Here is a 20915-nt window from a genome sequence, read left to right as displayed (position 1 = left end):
TGGGGAAGTGGGGAGTGACTGCAAATGGACATGGGGCTTCTTTGGGGCTGATGAAAATATTCTGGAATTAGGTGGTAGTGATAGTTGTACATCCTTGTAAATATACTAAAAACCACTGACTTGTGTGCACACTTTAAAATTAAGGGTGAATCTTACGATACGCAAAATGTATTTCAATTTCAAGTGGGGGAAAACTGAAAGTTCTCCTCTTCAGAACATGTCAAAGTACGCCATAAAATAATAGACATGTGTTTAAAAGTCTGAGAGTATTAGGAAATGTTCCCTGTTAATTATAAACCGAGTGGAATGTTTGGAGATCTCAGTAATCTGACAGGAGCACTAAGAGGATTAACTCGACTCCCCCAGGGGTAACACCACCAATTTAAACTGCATCTTTCAAAACTCGGCAGCCGCATTAACACAATTGTAGCAACGACTTCCTCGAAAACAATGCCAATTAGATTAATTACCCATTAAGGCCACCATCATTTAAAATACCTTCTATTTATATAATGCTTTTACTTCCTTAAGTATTGAGTTATGCCTTAAGATCTAACGTATGGGGCAGTCACACTCTAAGCTCTTAATTGAAGGCAGAGCAGTGGGCAGGACCGGACAGAAAGGTACCAGCAAGGTCGACATTCCAGGCTGGAACACAAAGTGAAGCAGGCTTTAAGAAACTTAAAATTATAGCCTTCAACGCGGAAGGGTAAATTGCGAGAACTAAAATTGCCACATTCTGGAGTACAATTAAAAAGTATATGTTGAAATACAACATACATCTAGAAACGTGTACACATTGTTAGGTGTAGACTACGAATTTTCCTAAATAAACACTCCTTTGGAACCAGCCTCCAGATCAAGAAATACAACATAGCGCACAGAACGAGAGGTTTTTTTTTTTTTTTTTTTAAAGCCAAAGAGAATGTTAACACAGTTCCAGTCCCCCAAGAGCCGAGCCTGACTCATATCAGAGCTGGACTTGCGGAGGGGGTGTGGATGCTGAGGTGGTAGTAACGTACACCGTGGTACGTACTTCATTTTGATGGCAAATTCACCGACACCATATCTACAGCACTTCACCTTCAGTTGACCACCCTGAGTAATCGTCTTTTTTCTGGATCTAGTTCCTAAATTTACGCACGACTTTTGACAATCTCCCACATCTGGATGCTACTTTCCAACAAAACTTTAGCCAAATTTTTGGAGCAGGAAAGTGCGTGAGGACGCACTGAGCGCCCGTGGACACTCTTCGGGAGGAAGAGAGTCCCCTCTACACCTCGCGCGCCAAACCGTCCACCACCGCCCCACCCGAGCCCGCGGAGCTCGGAGCGCGCCCGGGGGGCCAGGACCGCCCGCCCCGCAGAGCCGAGCCCCCGCCGTGCGCCCGGGCCCCACTCTCGGCCGGGCGCGGCGCGGCTCCTTTAACCCGGCGCGGCCGGGGTGCGGGCAGGGCCGGTTCTTCCCGCCGCCTCCTCCGCCCCTTCCCCTCCCATCGGAGTTTCAGGTGAAGGGGTCACCGAGAGAGGAGGCGGCGCCGCCACACCCTCTCGCCAGCGTCCACCTCCCCTTTCTCCTTCGCCGCGGAGGCGGCGGGACTCCGGGCGAGCCAGCCGGGGCGCGGCAGGTGGGGCGCGGGGCGCGGACCTCGGCCACCTGGGCCTGGCGCTGGTGCGCATGCCCGGGGGCCGGGCGGCCGGGGTGGGGGAAGGGGAGGGGGAACTGGATGGGGAGGAGGCAGAGGAGGAGGAGGAGGAGGAGGAGGAGGAGGAGGGGGCCGGGTCCTTAGCCGGGCTGGGTTACGTGCCGGCGGCCCGCACGGCGTCAGGTGCGCCTGCCAGGTGAGCGCGCTCCTCGGTCCCGCCGTCGGCAGGTGAGCGGGGCGGCCGGCTTCGGGGGTGGGACGCGCGGGCCGGGGGGCAGCGGCGCGGGGCTGGCCTGGGGGCGGCCTCCCTCGAGGGCCGTCCGGAGCCGCCCATCAGCTCCCTCGGCCGAAGCGCGCGAAGCTGCAGACGCCCGGGCGGCGCGGGCAACTTTTCGCTCTTAGGGGGCGGGAGGTCCGTGCGCAGCGGGAATCCTGCGATCAGCCCCCCGGATCCAGTTCTGGGGGGTCCGCAGGGAGAGGGGCGCAGCCCGGCTGTGCCGGGTCCTGAGCGCGGGTTGGAGCGAGGGGGCCGCTCGCCGGCCGGGGCGGGGCAGCTGGGCCCGGGGGACCTGGCCATTCCCGACCCCACCCCTTTGCCTCTCCCGGGCCCGAGGGTGGGTGGCCGGTTTAATCCGGGAAGTGTCCTGGAGACCTGGGGGCCGGCGGCGGTTTCGAGTCCACTTGGTGGGGGTTGTGCGAGCCGCGGGTCGACGCCGGGCGGGGAGCGAGTGTCGAGTGAGGGAGGCTGCAGGACTTCGAGGAAGCGGCTCCGCTCCGGAGCCTCAGCGGGGCGGCCCTGCTCGGCCCGGGGCGCTCGGCTCGGCCCGGCCGCCGGGGGCTGGAGACCAGGCAGGGGCCGGCTCCGCGCGCAGCCTGCGGACCGGGACAGGTGGGTGGAGGCCGCAGTGGGCCGGGGCTGGAGAGCAGGTGTCCCCTCGCGACCCCGGAGAAGCGGGGCATCCTGAGGCCGGCCGCGGGGCCTGCCTGACCGCCCACCCGGGGAATGCCCGGGGCGGGGAGGAGGCAGCTTCCAGGGGAGTGTGTGGCCCTCACGCTCCACTGGTGTATTCTTGGGATTCCTGGAAAAGAGAATCCTTCCCATTCAGGCACTTCCGGTGATTCTTCCTGGGATTGAAAACCAGTTGTTTCCAGAGGGACGTAGATTTCTCAAACTACGGGTTCCCAAGTGTAACAATGTTTCTTTTGCAATGTACAGACGAATCTTTATTTTCTCTTTCTGGGGTTTTGATGTAGACAGTTTAAATGGAGGCGCCACAGTGATAGAGGCCTCCTCGGACGAAGCAGCTCTTCTGCTTTTTGTAGTTTTGCGTTTATTTCGTTGTTAGGTGTCTCCTGTGTCGGGTGATGGAGGGGAGGCTGGGAGACCGGCAGCGTCCAGGCTGTCGAGGGACATGAGGGGCCGTGCTGCTGTGCGCGGGGCACTGTGCGCTTTATGCCCCGCAAAAAACATAAAAGCGTTTTGCGCTTTCTGTCGTTTAATCCTCCCCACGACTCTAAAAGGCGGATCTTACCCGAACTCCATTGTAAAGGCGAGGACACACTTTCGGGGCGCGAGTTAGAAATGCACCTGGCCGGGAGACCCCCTCCGCTCTTCGGGGAAGGTGTATCAGAGAAGCCACAGTCCTTGACATTCCAGCACAGAACCAGATTTGGGGAGTTTTTCTCGAATGATCTACCTTTGACTAGTCCCTATGGCTTCCCACAAGGTTTCTGCATCTTGCTGGACGTAAAGGTGAAATTACTCCTGTTTTCTTCTAAAGATAATTTTAGAATTATTGCCCTTTGAAAATGATAAAAGGTTACTTTTAACACGTAAATTAACTGATACAATGTCTCTCACCTGTCCAGGAACCTCCCAGAGGGATGTTTTCTTCAGTTGCATTCAAGGCTTGCTTGAGTAGAATATTTAGTGGGCTTTTTTCCCCCCACACTATTTATGGAAATATTAGGGTAAAAAGAGGTGGCAGATTTTTGTTAGACCTTTTGTTGTAGCCTCTGGGTTGCAGCTGTTCTGAAACCCAGTGCTTCCCACTCTTGATTATGGTGTGAATCACGAGTGATTTTAGGAAACTGCAGGTTCTGGTTCCTAGGTCCAGGGTGGGGAGTGGCCTGGGACTCTGCCTTCCTCACGGGCTCCCAGGTGACGCTCTTACAGGTGGTGCCCACGCGGTGATGTCTCCGTCCCTTTTCTCTCCTCTCCCTCAGACTGTCAGCACTTAACTGCTTTTGTTGAATTTAACTTGAAGGAATATGTTTACTGGGTGTTGTGCTAAGAACTTCAAGGCGTTCACTGCTGGATTGAAATCCTAACTCTGAGCAACTCCAGTATGGACTGTTGATTTTTATAAATCAAACATTGATGGATACCACTTGGTACCAGGGACTGGTTCTGGGGATCAGGAATAAGAGTGATGGTCAAGACAGACCTCGAAGTGCTTGTGAAGCTGGTATTCCAGTTGGAGTGGAGATAGTGGCAGTTAAAAGAGAAAAGAACTTAGTTATCGGGGAAATTTGCCCTGAAAATAAAACAGGTTTGGCAGATGGAGTGAGTGACTAGGAGGGCATCTCTGAAGAGGTGACGTTTGAGCTGAGATGTGAACAACAGCAGGCACCTGTCACGTAAAGATCTGGGCGTTCCAGACAGGCAGCCCAGGAGATCAAGGCCCTCCTTGATTGATGCCCTTATTCTAGGGCATGATTCTCAAAATATATGGTGTGCCTAAGAGGAATCTGGAGAGTTTATTAAAACGCAGTTTCTGACACATAGCTAGTCTCTTTCAAAAATGTGCTTAATTTCAGAATCTTAGGCACTTTACTAATGATGCGCCTATGATCTAGATAGAACCATTTAATATCAGACACAACTTAAACTTCTTAAAGGCAAATCAGCTATTGCTACGTGTGGTCAGAAAGGAACAGACTGCCCTGAAATATCATCAAGTTCACTTTTCACTTATTGACAGTTTGCTTTAAAGATGCTTTTGCAGCATAGCATTTTCAAGCTTTTCTGTTTCACCTTAGCTTAGTTTTCTATTAAGACAGCTTTTGGCTAGTAAACATTTTCAAGGGGAGAACTTTTTTAAGGTTTTAATGTTCGCTGGCTTTCAGCTTAACGTATTCAGCAAGGGTCTGCTGCTTCCCTTTGCCCCTGACTCGAATTCAGCTGTTTGCCTGTGTCCCCATCACTCTCATGACACCGGTTCTGGGAAGTGACCACTGACCCCTCGGGCTGGATCCTGTGGCCTTTCACTCCTCATTTTATTTTTTCCTTCGCTCAGCGTGTATTTATTGACCAGATCCCGCTCATGTGGCTGTGCTGGGCCCTGGACAACAGTCTGTTCTGGGTCCTCTTTCTCCATTTGCTGGGGCCTTGATGCACAGTCACAGGCTGCCTTGAAAGAGACGTTAGAAGCCCCCAGGCCAAGCCACGGCCCCCCCCCCCCCCATACCAGACAACTGAAGCTGTGCATAAGCAGCGGGAGATCAAGTTGGTGCATAAACACTGTGAGATCAAGTTGGTGCATAAGCAGCGGGAGATCAAGTTGGTGCATAAACAGTGTGAGATCAAGTTGTTATTTGTTATTTTTGGAGGGTGTGTGGGGTCACAGTGAGGGAGAGACTTCCTAACATGGAGATGAAACCTGACCGTGTGGTGTTTTTCTGTTTTCTCAAAGAACCATTTCTAGGACTACGAGACAGCCCCTCAGAAATTTGAAGGCTGCCATAGTGGGTCTTCTAATCTTGAGTTCTCCAGGCCAAGCATTTTCCTGTTTTTCCAATCATTTGTCTTAAGACATAGTTTTTCTAGATCCTTAACAATCTTAGTCCCCCTCCTGGGGAGGCACCTGGTTGGAACATGATGTGCGAGTTTCATGGTGATGCAGAGGTTTGTTTTTTGGATAACTGTATGTCTCCTGGGTCTCAGCACCGTCTCTGTGACTACTGCCTGTGTTTGGGATAGCTTGTTAGCTTTTGTGGAAATTCTCGCCACGGAAGTGCACTTGTAAAAATGAGCAGCTCTGAAGCCAAATCTTCCTTAGCCAGTACTTATATTAATTTTTTTTGTTTTAAATTTCTTTTAAAATTTTTTAATTGAGGTAGCACTGATTTATAGTGTTCTATAAATTTCAGATGTTTGTCATTATATTTTGACTTCTGTGTAGACTATATCATGTTCACCACCCGAAGTCTAGTTTCCATCCGTCACGGCATACAGGTGCCCCGTTACCCCTTTTGCCCGCCCCCAACCCTCTTCGCCTCTGTAACCACCAGTTTGTTCTCTGTATCTCTGTGTTTGTTCATCTTCTACTTAGGAGTGAAATCGTACAGTATTTGACTTTCTCTTTCTGACTTAGTTTGCTTAGTATGATACCCTCAAGGTCCATCCGTGTTGCAAGCGGCAAGATTTCATCTTTCTTATGGATGAGTAGTGTTCTGTTGTGTGTGTGTGTGTGTGTGTGTATACACACACACATATATATATATATATATATATATATATATACACACATACATACACCACAGCTTCTTTATCCATTCGTCTGTTCATGGGCACTTAGGTTGTTTCCGAGTCTTGGTTATTGTGAGTAATGCTGCAGTGAACATAGGGGTGTGTGTATCTTTTCAAATTAGTGTTTTCATGTTCTTTGAATACCCAGGAGTGGAATGGCTGGATCATGGGGTAGTTCTAGTCTTAATTTTTTGAGGAATCTCCATACTGCTTTCCATAGTGGCTGTACCAGTTTGCACTCCCACCAGCAGTGTATGAGGTTCACTTTTCTCCACATCCTCTCCAGCAGTTGTCATTCTTGTCTTTTTAATAATAGCTGTTCTGATGGGCGTGAGGTGATATCTCATGGTTTTGATTTGTATTTCCTTAATAATTAGCAATGGTGAACATCTTTTCATGTGCCCGTTGGCTGTCTCTGTATCTTCTTTGGAAAAATGTGTGTTCAGATCCTCTGCCCATTTTTTAATTGGGTTTTTTGTTGTTGTTGAGTTGTATGAGTTCTTTGTATATTCTGGGTGTTAACCCCCTATTAGATATATGATTTGCAAATATCTTCTTCCAATTGTTAGGTTGTCTTTTCGTCTTGTTGATGGTTTCCTTTGCTGTGCAGAAGCTTTTTAGTTTGATATAATCCCATTTGTTTGTTTTTTCTGTTTCCCTTGCCTGGTTAGACATGGTACTTGAAAATATGCTGCTGAGACCGATGTCAAAGAGCATACTGCTTATGTTTTCTTCTAGAAGTTTCATAGTGTCAGGTATTACATTGAAGTCTTTACTCCATTTTGAGTTAATGTTTGTGTGTGTGTGTAAGATAGGGGTCTAGTTTCATTCCTTTGCATGTGGCTGTCCAGTATTTGGAAATGGGTACAATGTATCTAAGAGGCTGAACCCTGAACTGTCTCACCTTCAGGGTACCACTTCGCTGTGACTGCTTTGCTCGTGTTCCTTAATACATTGGCTTCTTCCTGTCCCAGCGCAGAGGTCAGGATAATCCTCCTTTGACGGGAGGGTTGTGAGGCTTACGGAAGATGAGGACCTTGTCCTCTCAGACTGTGAGTGGTCAAAACCACTGGTTTGTCTTGGCCATCATTCGGGCCTCCAGGGAACTTGACCAGTCTTCATGTCCTCGTCGCCAGCAGGTTAGTCATCCTGTTCCGTGTTTCAGCTGCACATCTGGATCAGCTTGTCCACCTCGTCTGGTCACCACTAGAGGCCTCCTCCCGATGGGCATAAATGGTCCATTCTTTTGTCCCAATTAGTTCCATTATTCAGCCCTGTAGGAATCTGCCCAGCCACACTGTCTACACAGGGATATGCTTGAGGTCCTCAGGATTCTCTGCACGCCCTTCCTCTGCCAGTCTGGTAACCTTCTCAGGGAAGGGAATGCAGTTGGTGTGGCGTGACTTCTTCTTAATGAGCTTTCTAGAATTATTTGCGTCATGATTTAAAATCTCTGCTACGAGAGGAGACATGACAGCTAAACTGAGGCCAGGAACTAGCAGTTTAGAAAGGGTTTTTGTTGTCTGGATTTTTTGGTGAGGGAGATTGGCCCTGAGCTAACATTTGTTGCCAATCGTCCTCTTTTTTTTTTCTCCCCAAAGCCCCATTACACAGTTGTACATCCTGGTTGTAAGTCATTCTAGTTCATCTGTGCAGACGCCACCATAGCGTAGCTTGATGGGTGGTGCTAGGTCCATGCCCAGGATCTGAACCGGTGAAACCCTGGGCCACTGAAGCAGAGCACGCAAACTTAACCACTCAGCCACGGGGCTGGCCCCCTGTTGTCTGGACTTTTGACAAAACTTAAACTTCAGACTGAGTCTGGATTAATTTGGAATTTTCAAAACCTACCGTTGAGCCTGGAGTTTTTGGCGTAGTCTTGAGTGAGTGAGCTCTAGCTCTAGAAAGATAAGATTCTTCCAAGGTCAGTTTGTCAGTATTTGACATTCAGCTTCAGAAATAGGGTCCCACATGGAAGAGCGTTTAAATTCAGTTTTTCTTAATGTTTCTTTCTGAACTTTAGGTAGTAAGACTTAATCTGTGCTTTCATGGCACTGTAACACTTTGGCCTAAATTGCTCGCTTATATGTGTATTTGGGTGCTCGTTATGGGGCTGCATACTCTTACCATTTCTGTACTTTTCTGTACGTTATACTTCAATAAAGCAGTTTTTAAAAATAAAAGAATGGAGAGAAGTTTCTCTTTCCTGTGTTTGGAAAATTATGCTAATTGTGTTGGTGTTATTAACATTCACTGTATTTCCATCTTTGAGGTTTTACCTAATACACATTTGGGCAATATTTTATTCTAAGAAATTTGGAATTGACTGTCCTTAAGGATGTGGAGAATAGTTGCCATTGATTTTGAAGAGCAGAGTTTAAAGAGTGTGAGTTTGATGTACTGTCCTAACATAGCAATGTGCAATTGCACAGACCTTATTTGAAAAGGAAAAAGTACAAGACTCTGAATATACCCAGATTATAGCTCTTGCTCGAGTGTCCTTCCTCCCTGACCCTTTCCCCCACCCCCAGCTTCCACCTTGTCTCTCTGTCTCCCCTCTTATCCCCGGCTGCACTTTCGCATGTAGTTCCACCCAAAACAATGCCTGTTGGAGTTGTGGTTGGCTTCGTGTGTGACCCTCTGGAGCACCGGTCCCGCCCTTCGGCCCGTGGGCTCCCACCGTGTACGGTAGTATAGGCAGGTCCTAGGCACTTGTTGCCTGAGTGAAATTGCCTCTCCGGTGTTTAGGGGCTTTTGCTTGGAGGAATTTTAGGACGAAATCCTTCTGCTTTTCTCTTAGATTAGTGTGCTTAATGCTTTTCCCCTCTTGTAAAAATTGCGCTCAATTTTGAAGACTTGGAAAAGGAGAGAAGGGAAGAATGCCCACAATGCCACCATCCGTAGATGCGTATGCTAATCATTTCTAATGATAAGGCATTCTTTTTTTTTTTTTTTAAAGATTTTATTTTTTTCCTTTTTCTCCTCAAAGCCCCCCGGTACATAGTTGTATATATTCTTTGTTGTGGGTCCTAGTTGTGGCATGTGGGACGCTGCCTCAGCGTGGTTTGATGAGCAGTGCCATGTCTGCGCCCAGGATTCGAACCAACAAAACACTGGGCCGCCTGCAGCGGAGCTCACGAACTTAACCACTCGGCCACGGGCCAGCCCCGATAAGGCATTCTTTTAAAGCAGATTATACTTAAGTTAACGCTGAGGGGTTACGATGCGCTGGACCCCGCTATCTATGCACTTTGATACACGTTCTCATTTTATATGAATGTTCATAAGTAATATGAAACAATGTATTTTAAGAAATTTTCTTTCCTTTTACACATCTTCCTTGTACTTTGAAGTGACTGTTTTAAGGAATTCCATTTTTCACCTATGCTGTAGAAGCTTTGTGAAATTTTCATTACTACAATTTAGAGTTTTAAGTTTAAACAATATTTGTGTGCAGCCATGTGCTGACCTAGGTGCCAGGACAATTGCCCGGCTGCGTGGTTCCTGTGCTCACGGGATTAACGGCCCACGTGTAAGAGTGGTGGTGGAAGGACGAGAGCAGTACCCACGGCTACTTAAGATTGGTATCAGTTTCCTGAGTGATGCAAGGAAACTCTGAGCTGGGGAGTAATGCTGGTGCCCTCCTTCTGTTGCTTAGATCACTTATCTTGGGAGCTGCAGGGCGTTGCTTATCCTGAGGATCAGGTGACCGTTGACATCAGCCATGTCATCGAGGCCTTTGGAAAGTCCACCTCCTTATAGACCAGATGAGTTGTAAGTAAATGATTCTTTAATGTTTTTTTCTTTTGTTTTGTCTGTCACATGTAAACAATATGTTTGGTTGAAACTTTCATCTATTAAATGTTTGTTTGCTTTTAAACATATTATGTGCCTTTGTAAATTTAGATTGAACCGAAGGGTGTACAGTGAAAAGCGAGTTTCCCTCTTGCCCTCAGCTTCTAGCGTGACTTTTTCTCTGCAGAGGCAACTGTTGTCACCTGTTTTTAATGTTGGCTTCAGTGTCCTCAAGGCTTATATTCGTGTGTACATTTATTCCTTTTTGTTTTTCACAGATGGTATGAAGCTTCCATGTCAGAGCCTTGTTTAGATGACCGTTGGCAACATATTGTCAGTTTTTTAAATAATACCTTTATTGAGATATAATTCACACACCATCCAGTTCGCCCATTTAGGATGGACAGGTCAGTGGTTTTAGTGTATTCACGCAGTTGTGCACCCATCACCACCATCAGTTTGAGAACATTTTCATCACCCCCTGCCCAGAGAAGCCCCTGCCCGTCAGCAGTCCCTCCCCGTCTCCCCGTTCTAGGCTGCCGCCAGCCTCCCTTCTGGTGCTAGGGTTTCTGTTGCTGACGTTTCATGTGAATGGAATCATACAGTATGTGGTCTTTTGTGGCTCACTTCTTTCGCTTAGCGTGATGGTTTCCATACTGCAATTTTAAGAGTGAGTCCTGCCGTTATATAAAACAGGAAGCACAATCGAGGGTCCTTGGTGTCCGTAGTCATTTGGGAATTTAACAATGAATTCTTAAATTTTAATTTGCTATCAAACATTATACATCCTGCTTTAAGTAGTTTGTAGCTTTTTTTCTTTTCTTTTGCCAAGGAAGATTCGCCTTGAGTTAACATCCACTGCCAATCTTCCTCTTTTTATATGTGAGCTGCAGCCAGAGCCTGGCCACTGACAGACGAGTGTTGTAGGTCAGTGCCTTGGAACTGAACCCAGGCCACTAGAGTGGAGCGCATCAAGCTTAACCACCAGGCCACAGAGGCTGGCCCGTAGTTTATAGTTTTAACTTTGATACCTGCAGTAGGGGTTGTGTTCCTACTATACAGCCGCTTGACTAATGCCTGAACATGGTAGGGACGTTGTTGGTGATGGTGTGTCCTTACAGTGTGCTGGAGAATATAGTAACTGAGTAGGGCTCCGTTAACCTGGTACTTACTTTGTCTGCTTTTGTGAGCAGTGGTGAAACACAGCACACACAGAGGAAGGGCACAGAAGGTGTGTGTGAGAGGATGAATGAGGACAAAGCAGAGTGGTCACCAAGGTCAAGACAGAACACCTCAAAGGCCTTCTCTGTGTCCTCTTCTTTCCCGGGAGCCACATTGATGACATAGGGTCGTCACTTGCTTTTCTTTATTATTTTATCACTTTATACATCCTAAGCAATACGTTTTAGTTTTTCTTGTTTTTAAACCTTACATGAATGTAAGATGCTGTATGTATCCTTTTCCGTCTTGTTTCTTTCAGCATCACTTAGAGGATTGATTGGCATGTATTTGTAGTTCATTTTTTGCTTCAGAGCAGTGCTATAGAAATATATTGCGAGCCATACATGTAATTTTATGTTTTCTTGTAATCGTATTAAAAATAAAAGAAGTAAATTTTAATAATATATTTCACTTAGCTCAATATACCCAAAATATTATCATTTCAACATGTGACTGATATAAACACTGACTCATGAGATAGTTGACATTCTTTTTTTTACAGTCTTTATTTTCTGGAGCAGTTTTAGGTTCACAGCAAAACTGAGCAAAAGGTACAGAGATTTCTCATATGCCCTCTGCCCTGCATGTGCACAGCCTCCCCCATTTTCAACATCCGCCACCAAAGTGGTACATTTGTTGCAATTGATGAACTGACATTGACACAACATTATCGGCCAAAGTCCATAGTTAATATTAGGGTTCTTTCTTGGTGATGTTACGTCTTTTCATACTATGATACTGTGTATCTTGTACTTAATGGCACATCTCGGTTTGGACCAGCCTCATTTCAAGTGCTCAGTCGATCCGTGTGGCCTGTGACTGCCAGAGTAGATGGCACACCTGTGGCGTTCTGTTGTAGGGATGTATCACAGTTACACGTTCTGCTGTAGGTGGACACTGGAACTGTTTCCAGGTTGGGGTTTTGATAAGGAATGCTTCTGTGAATGCTACAGTGTTAACGGGAGTATAAAAAATGCTACAATCATTTTGGAAAACAGTTTGACATTATCTAGTAGAGCTGAATTCAGATAAAAAAACTTTGACCCAGAAATTCCACCTCTGGGCATATATCCTAGAGAATAAGTGCGTGTCTATCAGGATACACGTTCAAGGATGCTCAGAGCTACACTGTCCACAACAGCCCAGAGTGGAGACACCCAAACATCCAAGTGGAGGGTTGTGGAATTTCACCCTTGACATTCTCAAAGACCAGCTTGTCAGCATTCTCTCCAGTTTCTATTCCTTCTTCACGCAGGTGCTTTCTTGGACTGCCCCTGTTAGCAGCACCCAGTAGTAAGATGTCCTGCTTTGGAGTGAGGAAGGTGGTGTGTGGAAACGGTGGCAAAGACACAGGCGGCTGTGTTGGGTTAGGAATTGAGTTTCGTCTCCTCTGGGCCCTCAGTTCTTAGAGTCAGTGTATCCACACATCTGTGTGTCTGTCCCCAGCAGTGTGCTTGTGATGAAGTTGCTAAGTCGGCAGAGTGTTTTCATAAAGAAGATTCAAGATCCACACCCTTGCTGGGCCCTCACCACAGACCTGATTTACTCGATGGCTCTTGCCGTAACTAACTGCACCTTGGATAGTGTTTGTTTAATGTCTTGCTGCCCGACAGGGACTCAGCTCTGTGAGGGGCCTGGACTGAGACTGTCCTGTTTGTGGTTGAGTCCCTGTGCCCAGCACACGTCAGCCTGCCCGCTCCGGTAAATAGCTGGAGTCAAATGAATAAATGAATGAATGTGCTTTGTTAGGAGAGTGAGGCTGCCAGGAATGGCGGGTGACTGGGTGGGCCAGTGTAGGTGTCCTGTCTGAATGCACCAGTCTCAGGTCACAGGCAGAAGGGTAGACACCATTGTTCTAAACTGTGTGGGTCCCAGCCCCAGGGGTTATAATTTAACTGGTGTGGAGTGCCATCTGTAGCCCAGGCCCCGGAGGATGCTAATATGCAACAAATTTGAGAACCTTTGTTTCATAGAAACCAGAGCAGTCATGCTCAGTGTGTGGTTCCCAGGCCTGCAGCTCAGCAGCATCTTGGAAACTTGTCCTACCCCAGAGCTTCAGAATCAGCAGATGTGGGGATGGGGGCCGACAGTCTCTGTTTTAACAGACCCTCCTGATGATTCTGATGCACAGATACGTTTACCGTTCAGTGGATGTCTGAATCAGTCCGGGCTGCTGTAACGAAGTACCACAGCCTGCATGGCTTATAAACAAGAGAAATTTGTTCTCACAGCTCTGGAGGCTGGAAGTCTGAGACCCGGCCCCAGCGTGGTCAGGTTCTGGAGAGGGCCCTCTTCCAGGATCTCAACATTTGAATTTTAGGGGGACAGAAATTGCCCTGTTGCCATGGGGCAGCACTAATCATAGTTTTATTTGCCAATGGTTTGTTTAAATTTTTCCAAGTATTTTATGCGTTCTTTCTGCTTACTGTCAAAAAGTGCTAACTTTTGATGTTGCTTTCATGTGCTTTTCAGCAAACCCAATCATTACGCACCAAGCAATGACATATATGGCGGAGAGATGCACGTTCGACCAATGCTGTCTCAGCCGGCGTACTCTTTCTACCCAGAAGACGAGATTCTTCACTTCTACAAGTGGACCTCTCCCCCAGGAGTGATTCGCATCCTGTCTATGCTCATCATCGTGATGTGCATTGCCATCTTTGCCTGTGTCGCTTCCACTCTTGCCTGGGACAGAGGCTATGGATCCTCCTTGCTGGGAGGTGGCATCGGGTACCCTTATGGAGGAACTGGCTTTGGCAGCAGCTTCGGTGGCTATGGCTATGGCTACAGTTATGGCTATGGAGCCTACACAGATCCAAGAGCAGCCAAGGGCTTCCTCCTGGCCATGGCTGCCTTTTGTTTCATTGCTGCACTGGTGATATTTGTTACCAGTGTTATAAGATCGGAAATGTCTAGAACAAGAAGATATTACTTGATGGTGATAATTGTGAGTGCCATCCTGGGCATCATGGTGTTTATCGCCACAATTGTCTATATAATGGGAGTCAATCCAACTTCCCAGGCTTCTGGGTCTCTGTACAGTTCGCAAATATATGCCCTCTGCAACCAGTTCTACACGCCTGCAGCTACTGGACTCTATGTGGACCAGTATTTATATCACTATTGTGTGGTGGATCCCCAGGAGGTACGGGCAGTTTTGGTTTGGTTTGGTTTTTTCCCTTCCCTCTCTCCTTGGGTCAGAGGCTCTCAACGTGGGATACTTAATAGAATTACTTTGGGAACTCTTAAAAAATATTGGTGCCACGGCCCCACTACTAGTTAATTCAGAATCTAGGAGGAGGGCTGGGTGTCATTGTTAAGATAGAATTAACATACCGTATAATTCTTCTGTTTAAAGTACACTTCAGTAGTTTTTGGTATATTCCCAGAGTTGTACAACCATTACCACAATCAATTTTGGAACATTTTCACTACCTCAGAAAGAAACCCCTTCCCCGTTACAGTCACTCCTTATTTCCCTAACATTCCCCAGACCTAGGCATCCACTAATCCTATAGATCTGCCCATTTTGGATATTTCTTATAAACAGAATCACACAATACGTGGTCTTTTATGACTGGCTTCTTTCACTTGGTGTTAACGTTTTTAAGCTTCATCCACGTTACAGCATGTGCCAGGACTTCATTCCTTTTCATTGCTGAGTAATAATCCATTGTATGGATAGACCACTTTTTATTCATCCGTTCTTCGGTTGATGGATGTTTGGGCTGTTTCCACATTGACTGTTAGGAGTAATGCTCTGAACACTTGTGTACAAGTTTTTGTGTGGACCTGTGTTTTAATTTCTTGACTTGACTATATACCTGGGGATGGAATTGCTGGGTCTTATGGCGACTCTGTTAATCTTTTGAGGAGCTGCCAGACTGTTTTCCTATGAGGTTGCACTATTTTACCTTTATCAGAAATATAGGAGGATTCCAGTTTCCCCACATCCTCACCAGCATTGTTTTTGTCTGTCTGTCTGATTCTAGCTGTGCTCATGGGTGTGAAGTGGCACCTCATGTTGGTTTGGATTTGCATTTCCTTGATAAGCTAAGATACTGAGCATATTTTCTTCTTATTGGCCATTCATATACGTTTGGAGAAATGGCTATTCAGAATCTTTGCTCATTTTTTAATTGGGCTATTTGTATTTTTTTTTTATTGAGTTGTAAGAATTCTTTAGGTATCTGAATACAAGTCTCTCATAGATATATGATTTGCAAATATGTTCTCTCCATTTTGTCATTTTCTTTTCACTTTCTTGATGGTGTTCTTTGCACAAAAGTTTTTAGTTTTGGTGAAGTCTAAATTTTTCTTTTGTTACTTATTCTTTTGATGTCATATCTAAGAACACTTTGCTTAATTCAAGGTTACAAAGACTCCTGTTTTCTTCTAAGAGTTTTAGAATTTTAGCTCTTACAGTCAGGTCTGCGATCCATTTTGCATTAATTTGGGGCATGGTGTAAAGAAGTGGCCAACATCTTTGCATGTGGATATACAATTGTCTTGGTGTTATTTGTTGAAAGGACCATTTCTCCATTAAATTGTCTTCATACCCTTGTCAAGAATGAATTGATCATAAAGGTGAGGCTTCATTTCTAAACGCTAGACCTGATTCCATGATTTATATTTCTGTCCTGAGGCCAGTACCACATGGTCATAGTTCCTGTGGTTTTGTGGTAAGTTTTGAAAATGGGAAGTGGGAGTTCTCCAACTTCATTCTTCTTTTTTAAGATTGTTTTGGCTGGATTCTGGGTCCTTTGCATTTTCCTACAAATTTTGAGATTAGCTTGTCAATTTCTGCAAAAAAGCCAGCTAGGATTTTGAAGGATTGCTTTGAATCTGTAGATTAGGTCAGGTAGCATGGTCCTCTATACACCAAGTCTTCTGATCCATGAACATGGGATGTCTTTCCATTTACTTAAGGCTGCTTTATTTCTTTCTAAAGTGTTTTGTAATTTTCAGGGTGTAAGTCAGTATTTTAAAAAGCCCTCCAGGTGATTCAAATGTGCAGGTGGGGCTGAGCACCCTGCCTTCAGTGGCATGTCATCCTAATTATATTAAGGAAATGTTTCTGGGTTACTAATCTTTTTTCCTTTGTTGTTTTTCTCTTTACGCTGACTCAGGAATGCCCATTCTTTTCTTGAACGAGTCACTCTTTTGGGGTTAGACCTTCTCCAGTAACTACCGTTGTTTTGAAAACTGAAATGTTTTCCCTGCAAATGTAGGTTTTCAGAACATCTCTCGTTGACATTCAGACGTACGTGTGGTAAATAGGGTGAGGGTTGGTACGCCTGTCTTACCACACCTCATCCCTCATCGTCCTCTGACAACCCAAAACGTGTTTTCTTTGCAAAAGGTTATCAGTGTTAGATATTTGCAGAGAGAGGCTTCTGTAACCCGTTGACATCCCTCTCAGACTCAGGAGGGCAGCCAGGGGCAGGGATCCTGGTCACGGGCCCATTCTAGTAAGTACACAAGAGACTCCTAACACAGAGACCACTGCCGACTAAACGACTCCACTCGTTAGTCCATCCTCTCAGGCTTATAGCTTGGTTAGGTCATGTCTGCGTAATTTGTGGTAAGGTGGATCCTCTATGGGCCGAAGTTTACATGCGCTGTAAAAAGATTTGCCAAGCAGGGGTTAGGAACGAGATTATAAGCACGACTGGGTATTTAAAGCTACTTCTGAGAATAACGTTTTCGAGCCCTTTAGAAGTATGCCAATGATTGAGTTAATTTACTGGCCATTTTTATCTGTTTATAAAAGTATGGCCCCTTGCTGCTCAAGCTTTGGGGTAGTTTTCTGTAATTCTGAAATGGGGGTGACAACATTACCTGATGTTAAGCACGTTGTGAGGACTGAATCAAGGTGTATGCGTGTGCATTTTGCCAGCCTTAGCCCCACAGGGATGGGCTAGGGTTTATGTTTCTAGATGTAACATTCGTATCAGTGTTATGTGAGTTAAACCACACGTGTTGAGTAGGGCCTTGGGTCTTTGAAGGGCGAGGATTGGGACAAAGTCAGCAATAAACTCTAATTATGTCATTCGCTTTAATCTCTTTTCAGGCTATTGCCATTGTACTGGGGTTCATGGTTATTGTGGCTTTTGCTCTCATAATTTTCTTTGCTGTGAAAACTCGAAGAAAGATGGACCGCTATGACAAGTCGAACATTTTATGGGACAAGGAACGTATTTATGATGAGCAGCCCCCCAATGTTGAAGAGTGGGTAAGTGTTAAAGAAATCAGCGAACATCCACTCTTCTGTTAAACCCCGGGTTTCTCTCTCTCAACTTCCAGTGCTTTGTGAAACTTGTTTTTAGAGTTCTTGTCTGTGTATGGTGCAAAAGCTGTGGCCTCAGGTTTTACCCAGAGCCTTAAGAAGGTGCAATGAGTGGAAATTAGTTCACTCCAAGGTCAAAATCAGATTTCCATTGTCAAGAAGTGGATCTAAGCACTGAAAATAAGTGGCTTCTAAAGGAATCGGGTGGAAAGAACTTGGCCTTTGAAAACAGAACCCCACCCCCCACTCCACCCTTATTTTCCTGTTTGTGGATTTTGGAGCGAAGCATGTGGCCCAGGGGGCTTGCTGCCTTGGTCAGGATTGGCAGGGTGTTCTGGAGTGCTAGCAGGGGGGGGCCTTTCAGCTTTTTATCTGGATAACAGCCTGGCAAATCACAGTGACTCATTCTGCACTTACGTTTACCTATGAGATAATTTATGAGGCAGAGAGAGAGCAGTTTCCTTGTTTGTATGTACTGTTAATCCTAGCAGTAGATGGCTTCCTATATGATATGATTGGCTGAAAATCCAGAAAGTTCCTCTCTCCAAAAATACCTCCCCAGCGCGTGTTACTGATACCTGGCCTGTCCTTAGAGATGCTGGGAGTGAGACCATTTCTCAGAAATCCTCTGTTGGGATGCTGTTGGGTGCAGCTGCAGAAACTGCCGTCACAGGTTTCTTTGAGCAGACTGATTTTCCAGGAAGGTTAGTTGAGGATCCAAACACTGGTTGCAGGGGAGGTTTTTTTGGCCAGCCGGAGTCGGGTGGAGCGGAGCGGGCTAAGGGCGGTGCTGCTGTCAGGTCAGGGGTAAAGACATTGGTCACCTTGAAGGCCCCTTTAGCTTCAAAAACATCTGATTTTTGAAGAAATCTAGAAATGTGGATGGATTTTTTTTTCTAGTTAAGAAGCAAAAACAATAGCATGGCAGTCTTCGGAACATTGGCAGGGGTGGTATGTGTGTGGCTGAGAGGGCGGTTGCTGCGTGCCTGCCCTCTGCTTGAAGCCTGCTCGCTCTTTTTTCCCCCTCATCCACGGTGAAGGTGTTTGGGAGTGTTTTCCTTCGACCTTGAGCCCCAGGCGAGGCCACCTGTGGATGGAACAGGACAATCTCTTGTGAACTATGAAGTCAGTGTTTCGCTGAGAGTTTCTGGGTGTGTTAGTTTTCATTGGCTGCTGGCTTTGTTTACTTAAGGTTTCGAGAGCCTAAAAAAAACTAACTCGGGAGAGCAGTGCCAGTGGCACCGGAGTCCCCGTGCACTTTGGCCTCTGGTCCGATTTTACTGTCGTGGAGGTTTAATCAGTTCTAGGTGCTCTTGATAATTTGACAGAAGGCAGCCAGAATAGCTTATGGAAATGATGGTGATGATGAAACCGAGGACTTCACTTTTAAAAAGGCATTATTTTTGTTCTGCTTCCTCCCCGCTGAAGCCGTGGGAATTTGCTCGCCAGCCTGTAGGCTGTGTGCTTCATAGTTTCTCTGTCGTAATAAACGTTTCGTCATGTGAAACTTAAAGAACCATCTGTTGAATAGCAGGTGTATGATTTTGAGCGGACTGTTGTATGCAGTTCTTAATCACTTGCAAATCCCTGATTTCTTTTTCCTTTCATTTCCCCAACTGAAATGCCTACGAAAGGCTGCAGTAAGCTCTTGGAGGCGGTTTTAGCCACAGGTGTTTTGCTTCTCCTTGGCTTCCCCCCCTCACCTGCCCAGCTTTGCTTTGCTGAACTCAGTACCACGTTCTCCTTTCCTCCGGTTGCTTCCAGGCCAGGGGCGGGCTGCTCCTCCGCGTGCGCTCAGGCGCATCGCTGCCCCGTGGGGATGTTGGATGCTCGCCTGCAGGGCCTGACAGTGGGGTGGATTCCTGATTTTTCTTCCTTTTGGTCATTAGAAATTAATATCATAAAAATAACCTCCACTTAAGATAATGGAAGAGAATCTAGAGTTAATTACTTGTGCTAAGTGAGGATTCAACTTTGAATTCTAATTGTGGAGAACAAAGACCAGAAACTCCTCACATAGTTAACAGTGGATTGTTTGGGGGGAAAAGAAAAACTAAAGGAACAATTAATTAGCAGCTAAATATTAGTGTACTCTTCCCTAGACATGAGCATGGGTCTAGAGATTTGTTACCTTATTACATTTTACTGCCTTTTCTGGGTTTTTCATATCTTTAGGATCAGAAGGCTCAGAGCAGAGCTACTGGAAAGCTGAGCCTTCAGAGTTTAAGCAGCTTGGCCATTCTTTATTGTCGAGAGAACGTGCCGCTTTCTCGTGCCTCTCTGGACCCCAGCACAATGCTTGCTCTGGCTTCCCAGGGATTTTTAGGGCTGTTTTTTCCCTCCCCTTTCTGGATATCTTGTACTTTGTAAAATAAACAGGCCGTGTTTGCACAGCCTGTGGGTGTTAACCTGGCTCTTTGTATTCAGTCAAGTTTCTACTAACATTGTTGTATTTTAAATGTTTAAAGTTTCTTTTAATTAAATTTGCCGACTTTTATTTTTTTCCTTTGTCCTCAGACCCCATATCTAATTGGTACTTTTTCTGAATTTAAAAAATATGTATATAATTATTTATCTGATAACTATAGAGAATTTTGAAAATATAGTGAAGTATAAACATAATTCAGCCCCTTGAGTTACCACTTTGGTGTAGTCTCTTTAATCCTTTTCCCTCCTATTTCTTATTCTAACTCAGAAGTATGGTTATATTCCCTATCAGTGTAAAGTTCTACCTTTTTTGATTTAAAATTATATTTAAGGGCTTTTATCACATCACTGAATATTCCTCATTTTTGATACTGTTAAAAAGTTTTATTGACGCGTAGTGTGTACCTGTAGACACACAGAGCCCAGTGCATTCAGTGCACTAGCTTAATGGTGTGGCTTGGTGAATTTTCACGCCGTGCCCATGCATCCATCACCCGGATCAAGATGAGAACATTCCAGAGTCCAAGGTTTCCTCCCACCTCTTCTCACTCAGAACCCCCCCCCCCCCCAGGGCAGTACCTCCCCCTCTTTCTGTCACTCATTCAGTTTCACCTGCTCTGAAACTTCCTGTAAGTGGAACTCTGGACTCTGTGCTTCTGTGTACACGACGCAGTATCTGCGGGATTCCTTCGTGTGGTTGCATCTGTCGGTGTGAAACTGTGTTTTTATTTTCATATGTTTTGGCAAGATAAAAGCTTTCCTAATTACCGCTTTTTGAAAAGCCCCTGGTCAGGATTACACTGGAACAATTTTTCAGGAGACTCTCTCCCGCTCTCAAAGTCCTCTTCTTAGTTTTCTCTGGTTCCTTTCATTGGTTTTCTTTTGTGACGATAAAACCAATGAAAAATAGACTTCCTGCTTCTTTGCACAGAAGTTAGCCCACGGATCCCACCATTCTGCCCTTTGCCTGCCCGTGTCCCTCAGTGATCTGTGCGGTGTCTCCTAAC

At 45.9% G+C, this 20915-nt stretch overlaps 1 protein-coding gene across 5 annotated transcripts in view; it reads left to right on the top strand.

Moving 5' to 3' along the window:
• Positions 1-1501: 1501 nt before the first annotated feature.
• OCLN (occludin) overlaps positions 1502-20915 on the top strand; it is a 49253-nt gene continuing 29839 nt past the window's right edge. Inside the window, exons 1-4 of one of the 5 annotated variants that reach the window (XM_046666440.1) lie at positions 1502-1627; positions 9835-9950; positions 13665-14337; positions 17266-17427. In XM_046666440.1, coding sequence (XP_046522396.1) covers positions 9901-9950; positions 13665-14337; positions 17266-17427 — 885 coding nt within the window. In that variant the 5' untranslated portion in view covers positions 1502-1627; positions 9835-9900. Of the gene's footprint in view, positions 1628-1738; positions 1874-2396; positions 2535-9834; positions 9951-10249; positions 10379-13664; positions 14338-17265; positions 17428-20915 lie in introns of those variants that run through there. The other 4 variants (XM_046666438.1, XM_046666441.1, XM_046666439.1 and 1 more) reach the window with 4 other exon arrangements.

This window comes from Equus quagga, chromosome 7 (assembly GCF_021613505.1).
Source record: "Equus quagga isolate Etosha38 chromosome 7, UCLA_HA_Equagga_1.0, whole genome shotgun sequence".
In the NCBI taxonomy this organism is placed as follows: Eukaryota; Metazoa; Chordata; class Mammalia; order Perissodactyla; family Equidae; genus Equus; species Equus quagga.
This window is presented reverse-complemented; position numbering and strand designations above follow the sequence as displayed.